The sequence below is a fragment of the Zeugodacus cucurbitae genome, chromosome 4, assembly GCF_028554725.1.
Source record: "Zeugodacus cucurbitae isolate PBARC_wt_2022May chromosome 4, idZeuCucr1.2, whole genome shotgun sequence".
NCBI lineage: Eukaryota > Metazoa > Arthropoda > Insecta > Diptera > Tephritidae > Zeugodacus > Zeugodacus cucurbitae.
Genome location: NC_071669.1, coordinates 19,398,068 through 19,405,125, shown reverse-complemented (window position 1 = coordinate 19,405,125; position 7,058 = coordinate 19,398,068). Strand labels below are relative to the sequence as shown.

At 34.6% G+C, this 7,058-nt stretch overlaps 2 protein-coding genes across 2 annotated transcripts; both read right to left on the bottom strand.

Moving 5' to 3' along the window:
- Positions 1 to 1,030: 1,030 nt before the first annotated feature.
- LOC105217632 (odorant receptor 67c-like) lies at positions 1,031 to 3,117 on the bottom strand. Its single transcript, XM_011192722.3, has 4 exons — positions 2,296 to 3,117; positions 1,764 to 1,965; positions 1,527 to 1,682; positions 1,031 to 1,461 (listed from the first exon to the last, which is right to left on the bottom strand). The coding sequence occupies exons 1-4, from the start codon at positions 3,087 to 3,089 to the stop codon at positions 1,393 to 1,395; spliced, it is 1,221 nt and encodes a 406-aa protein (XP_011191024.1). The 5' UTR covers positions 3,090 to 3,117; the 3' UTR covers positions 1,031 to 1,392.
- Positions 3,118 to 4,954: 1,837 nt separating this feature from the next.
- On the bottom strand, positions 4,955 to 6,710 carry LOC105217623 (odorant receptor 67c-like). The gene is made up of 4 exons (XM_029043370.2): positions 5,917 to 6,710; positions 5,308 to 5,509; positions 5,077 to 5,232; positions 4,955 to 5,020 (listed from the first exon to the last, which is right to left on the bottom strand). Exons 1-4 carry the CDS (start codon positions 6,708 to 6,710, stop codon positions 4,955 to 4,957), a joined length of 1,218 nt encoding a protein of 405 aa, XP_028899203.1.
- Positions 6,711 to 7,058: the final 348 nt, after the last annotated feature.

Here is a 7,058-nt window from a genome sequence, read left to right as displayed (position 1 = left end):
AACAATGGCAAAAGTATGAAAAAGCGGAAATAATTACAAAGCCATAAAATGTGAATGAAAAATGTTGGTATCTTTGTATGTATGGCTGCATATGAAATTCTGTGTTTATTTATGTGTATATTAAGGTGGTGCTGGAGACGAAAAAATGTTTTAAATTTAACCTCAATTTTGTCTATAAAACTCAACCCAAACTACCATAGCTGATATCATAAGCTTATTCATATTTTATAGAGAATCTCTAATGAGTCAATAACTCAATATATTTTATAATATTATAGACCTCCAACTATGCTGTTGAGGATAGATGTCTTTACTACCACGGTTTCAGCCAATATGATAATTTTTTTATGATTATTATTTCTCTCTTTCTCTTATTCTCACTCGCTCCGTTTGTCCTTCTTTCTCTGACTCTCACTCTCTATTACTCTTTTCGAAAAGTACAAAAGAACATAGATGAAATAGCATACAGCTTTCAAATCCGTAGGACTGACTTCCCATTTCTCAAGTCGAACCGATGTTCATTAAAATTGAACTAGAATCTTCCCTAACCTAAGATACCTACGCACCAACGAAGGTATGTGATATAAACATTAAATTTCTACATTTACCGACAACCCTAATATACACAAAGAAGTTATATGAGTAGTAATTGAAAAATATTAAATGGTAGGATTTGATATACGCATACAAGATTTAATGGGTTGCAATTTACGCAATGAAAGTCTATTAAAACTTTGCGCGGAATTTAATAATTGCGTTCCATTGCGTTCCATTGCGAAACAGTAAAAAAGACTAAGTAGTGATAATTGTAGAGTCCTAAGCTTCAAAGAGTTGTCTTACTAAACAATAAATATTTACCGAAGGGCTAGAGATTACTTGGAATACATAAAATAAATTCTCGTTACCCCTTGATCAGGATATAGACCACAAATTTTTGACCAATCCACAGTTACCAGTTACACTTCAATTTCAAAGTATAAAGCTTAAGCTCATTACCAATGACAATTGAGGTCATAATTAATATCTTTAATATCTTCCAGAACGAAGAAGAACAGGGTGGCCATTAAAGTCGGAAAATCGGAATTATATAAGATCATAAATGTTACGGCTGTCTTTGTTGAAATCACCGCTTTGAAACAAAGCCACTTATTAGAATGATTAAGAATTATAAATGTATTTTGAAAGCTTCCTATCCGTAACAAAACATTTTACGATGACCTCGGTAATATTTTGCAACTTTAAACTATCTGCACTACTTCATATTTATTTCAATTTAATCTTTACTATTCCTAGGTCCTCACAATAGAAAGCAAAATGATAAATATATTGTTAAGCAGCTATCTTCAAAAGATCTGTAAGAGTCTCAATAAAAAAGTGCGCTCATTGTCGTTATTATTGAAAACCCTCTTCCTCGATGCTTGTCCTCAAGAGTGTAAAAAATTGGTAAGAAGTGGTACAGAGCTGTAAAATACAGTATTTATGAATCATTCTTCCAATCATATCTTGATCTATGGTACATATCTTACCGACTTAAAACTATCCATTGAGATCTCGAAGAATTTAAAAGCCGTCAAATGTGCATAACGCTGAGCACGTGCTATGGGTAGCACCAACATGCGTATATACTTGTAATTCCCATCGTACCAGGGATGGTTATAGAAAGCATCACTTATGCCAGTGCTCTTGGATTTAGAAAAAAATTATATTAGTTCGAATTTAAGTGTCAACATTATCAATTTACACATATAAACTTTTCAAATTACCAATTCTTTAAGATTATTGCCAAAATAGGAGACGAAAAACACTTGCACAATTGTTGAAACAAGAAAACCGATAAATTTTATAACACTCAAGGCCTCCGAGCCCAACACTATTTGAAGACCAATGAGGCAAAGTACCAAGCACGAACCGCCATAATTGAGTAGGGTGGCCAAGCTAAAAGTGCCATCGATTCGCTCAGCATAACTGGAATAATATTAAAATTTAAGGTACTAACTCATTACAAAGGGAGGAACCCTCAAAATTTTGCAAGCGTTCATTAATACTCCAATGATATTATTAATTTAGAAACGCATGATTTTAACAATAAATTAAGACAATTTAACAACTTTGGAGAGAATCACCTTCAGTGATCTTTCACAAATTTTTCATATATTGTCTATAACACAGAATGTCCCAATTGAATAGTGTAAGAACATATACAACATTTAGAGTGCTGAAGGATCTCACGAAACGAAATTTAATTTTTGTTACGGTAGTCTCTTTCTTTGTCTGTACATATATTTATTTTCTTACTCCAATATCTCATTGTGATATTCCAGCAATGGTCCTAGCACTTTCATATCAGCATCCATACCGGTTGGTTGAAAGCTCTCAATGCGATATATCAAATATTCCAAATGCATATTAACCAATTGCACCATTGAGATGAGCAATAAATCGCCACTCAAGAACAGCAGTGACATATAGAAAGCACCACAGCACTGTATGAAATATGAAATGGCATAAGGAAATGGATGATTTGTATCATAGTAATAACCCATCATGAAAGGTAACGTATAGACATAAGCGTCATTCTTATCCTCACGCCATATATAACCGAGAATCGAAGCCACCATAGGATGGAGAGCAAATATTGATGTTATACTTAAATGCCATATTGATAGGTATTTATTTGATGCATTAATTGTTTTGTAATATGGCACCAACTGGAAGGCCACGCGCTCTGCTTCCGTTTTCGGATGTCTGGCTATCAAACCCTTGAGTACAGACTCGATTTCATGACGGAAAAATACCATTGTGCCGCCCTTCATCATTGCATTCAGCGCAAATCCCCAAAACAATATAAACTCAGTTATATCCAGTGAAGTCGGCAATTCATCGTAGATGACGAAGAGCATCATGCTTACGAAATTGAAAGTCGCAAAAACGCAGAATGTGCCCATTAGTGTTATTTGCAGTTTACTTGTCCGTTCTTCTGGTGTCCATTTGAAAAGCTTTACACCCATAAATCTTATTTGAAATAATGGTACATAGACGAAATCCTGTACAGTTGGAGCATGTTCACGGCTTTTAAATGGCGGCAGCATTGTTTCGTAGACTTAGTGGAACTTAAAGGAGAACTGTTGAAAGGAAACGCTGGTAAGGGTTTTTATACCACATGTGAGAAAATCATCTAGCAAAAGGCGTCGTTTGAAGTGAGGGGGGGATCCAAAAGTAAGAATGTTAGACCTATCTGTCCCTTACTATGTAGATATTAAGAGTTCGTATTTCGTCAAAGACATTGCATGAAATTATAGGAAAAGAGTTCTCCATCGGAGACCTACATTCTTAAATCAAGGACTAAATTATAGTCCCCATAATCCTTCTGTATACACCACTGCCAAATAATTATGAAAATAATTAAATTGACTGTTTACATAAAAGTAAAAAAGTTTAAATAAAGTCTATTCCGAGATACATGTAATCCACATCAGCTGTTGGTTTGCAAATAATTATCTGGATAACAAATTAAATCATTATAATATTATTGGCGAACGGTAAACTGATTGCATATCAATATTATCTGCAATACAGTCATTAAAATATAGTTACCTTGAGAACATATAATCGAATATGAACATGAAAAACAAGACATTTGTCATTGAAGCTAATTTATTCATTAATAATTGTTGACCTTGAATCAAACCTACCGCATGCTAACTTTTGATTCAGATTTTTCGCATTTGTAAAAAGCTCATACAACTTGTCTACTTAGTCCGTATAATGATTACGGATGTTGCTGCAGTCGCCAAGATATACAAAGTCGAAAATATAGTCCCCATCTCCTGACCCTTACTTCTTAAATTATTGCTCGTAGCCAACATATATTTCGTCTTACCTTTTTTAGCCGTAAGACCTATATTGTCTTGTTTGAAATCTCGCTTGGTAGTAAGATGTTCAGAGATATCCGTTCGTACCCTGATAACGCTGTGATGCTCAACGTCACTCTGCAATGGCATATACATTTTGCAGTTATGTTTAGCTCAGACAATGAGGCATACACACGATCGCTTTCGGGGTATTCAAATTTGTTTAGTGATCGATCAAAGGCGGGTGTCGATTTGATATTCGAGGGTCGGTGGCAAAGACCTAAAGCCGCACTGATATAATACAATAAGTTTGTTTTCAATTGGGTTCAGTATTTCACTGAATATGCTTAATAGGACGCGAGGTGGTGCACCATTGGGAACGGTGCTTTTCAGCAGTTCCACCGATAGTCTGTCTGCCACTTTGTTGTTTTTAAGTTGCAGTAAAGAAGTACGAACTTTGTCGGTATATCAATACCATCATTTTCGATATTGATCTCTGAATTTACTTCCCCACATCCCACTCGATGATGACGCTTGACCTTCTAGTAGAATTTCCGAGCATCTTTTCAGCCCCCAGGTATAGACTATGATTAAGTCAGTTCATATGCATAACTGAACACTACTTTGTACCGAACGTACCGACAAATATATAAGATGTCTTTCTGGAATCAAAGAATATTTTCTGCTAATAGTGTTCCTCTTGCCTACATTACCCAATAAATATTTACCAAGTTCCGGTTGAAAATGTATTATCTTCGAGATATGTATAATAGTTAAGTACCAAACTTGAAATCGGTCGTTGACTTGCCAAAGGTTCCATATTCCGTTCACGAATCAACTGAATGATGCATAGCTAACAGTTAAATTTCGCGATTAAAAAGGAACTTATGTAGATATTTCAATGAAGAATTAATACAGCACTCAATGCTAATGGTTACAACTGATAAAAACCATACGATCCCCCAGAAAAATAATATATTTGAAACATTCAGCGCTTTTAATATTTTATTTCAGTTCGAGCAATACAATTCCTTGCTACGCACTACATAGTACATTCTTAAAATAGATAGTATCAAAAAATATTCCATTTGTCCGCGATATATTTAAGCACCATTATTCTCAATTTTTGTTCTCAATAGTGTAAAAAATTGGTAAGAAAGGGTACAGAGCTGTAAAAAAATATAGTATTGATGAAAAGTACAGGCAAACTTCTTTTAATCCTTACCGATTTAAAACTATCCATTGATATGACGAAGAATTTAAAAGCCGTTAAATGTGCATAGCGCTGACTCCGTGCTATGGGTAGCACCAACATTCTCATATACTTGTAATTCCCAGTGTACCAGGGATGATTGTAGTACGCATCACTTATGCCTGTGCTCTTTGATTTAAATATAATTAATCATAATACGAATTTAATAACAAAATTACAAATCTATATAGCCTTTCAAATTACCAAATCTTTTAGATTATTGCCAAAGTGGGAAACGAAATACACCTGTACAATTGTTGAAACAAGAAAACCGATAAATTTTATAACACTCACAGTGTCAGAGCCCTGCACTATTTGAAGACCAATAAGACAAAGTACCAAACATGTGCCGCCATAGTTGAGCAGGGTGGCCAAGCTGAAGGTGTTATCGATACGCTCAGTATAACTGAAAATATATAAATGTATAATATACTAATTAGAAGGTAGAACCTTTAATATTTTGAAAGAACTCGATTTGAGAGCCTTGGGCCCGTCTTTCAGTCTTCAGACTTTGATTTTTGAGGAATGAAATTCTTAATCATATTCCAATAAGTAGTCGTAAGTTAATAAAAGGGTTTTATTCATTTAATCTTAGTCGATTTTACCTCGTCAGTTCAATGTTCTGAAAGATTCCATTATCATTTTGTAAAATTTTGTATTATCTGAATCGTTTGCACGTATATTATAAAAGAAAAGGTAAGTAAAAAACAACTTCAGTTGTATATCAAGGAACATCGATTATTTCCAGATATATATTGAGAGAAATGTGGTCCCGTGATAATTGTTCTCTATTAAATACATTTATTTACTTACTCCAATATCTCTATGTGGTATTCCACCAACGGTCCCAACACTTTTATATCATCATCCGTACCGGTTGGTTGAAAGCTCTCAATGCGAGATATCAAATATCCTAAATGCATATTTACCAATTGCACCATAGAGATAAGCAATAAATCGCCACTCAAGAACAACAGTGACATATGGTATGCACTACAGCATTGCATGAAATATGAAATGGCATAAGGTAACGGATGATTTACATCATAAAAATAATTCATCATAAAGGGTAAAACATAGTCAAAATCTTCATTTTCGTCCTCACGATTTACATAGCCATATATCGCTGTTAGCACTGGATGAAGAATAAATATTGATGTTATACTTAAATGCCATATTGATAGATATTTGTTCGATGCGTTAATTGTCTTGTAGTATGGCACCAACTGAAATTCCAGACGTTCCTCCTTCGTTTTCGGATGTCTGACAATCAACCCCTTGAGTATAGACTCGATTTCATGTCGAAAACATAGCAATGTGCCGCCCTTCATCAGTCCATTTAGCGCAAATCCCCAAAATAATATACACTCTGTTATATCCAGTAAAGTCTCTAAATTTTCGAAGAGGATGAATCGCATCATGCTTGTGAAATTGTAAACCGTCAAACCGGAAAATATAACCAGCAGTATTATGCCCGATTTGCTTTTTGGGTCGTTCGGTGTCCACTTGAAAAGTTTTGCACCGATAAATGTTAATAGATATAATGGTATATCCACGAAATCGGGAACAGTTGGCGAGAATTCACTGTTCTTGAATGCCGGCTTCATTGTTTCGTGCTATATGAAAGTAAACTTAGCGGAACTTAAAGGAAAACTGTTGAAAATAAAAGCTAGTAGATGTTTTTATACCATATATGAGGAAAGCATCTAGCAAAGGGCGTTGTTTGAAGTGGGGTTCGAAAGAAGATGTAATATCGGAACTTTCAAGCGCCCCAAATTATGTAGGTTAATTCGAATTTCTTCCAGTAGTTAAGTAATTTCTAGGAATTGAGTCATCTAGTGAACGTAGAGCTTCAAATTTAAATTAAGGACTAATTTGTTGCCCCCATAATCCTTCTGTCTACACCTCTGCAAAATAATGATGAAAATAATTAAATTGACTGTTTACATAAAAGA

Coding starts and splice junctions, on each gene's coding strand:
- LOC105217632 (XM_011192722.3), bottom strand. CDS start 3,089: ATGCTGCCGCCATTTAAAAGCCGTGAACATGCTCCAACTGTACAGGAT. Junction 1,966..2,295: donor TATCACAATGAGATATTGGA/GTAAGAAAATAA, acceptor ATATTATTCCAG/TTATGCTGAGCGAATCGATG. Junction 1,462..1,526: donor CAATGGATAGTTTTAAGTCG/GTAAGATATGTA, acceptor TGTATTTTACAG/CTCTGTACCACTTCTTACCA.
- LOC105217623 (XM_029043370.2), bottom strand. CDS start 6,710: ATGAAGCCGGCATTCAAGAACAGTGAATTCTCGCCAACTGTTCCCGAT. Junction 5,233..5,307: donor GCAATAATCTAAAAGATTTG/GTAATTTGAAAG, acceptor TTTAAATCAAAG/AGCACAGGCATAAGTGATGC. Junction 5,021..5,076: donor CAATGGATAGTTTTAAATCG/GTAAGGATTAAA, acceptor ATTTTTTTACAG/CTCTGTACCCTTTCTTACCA.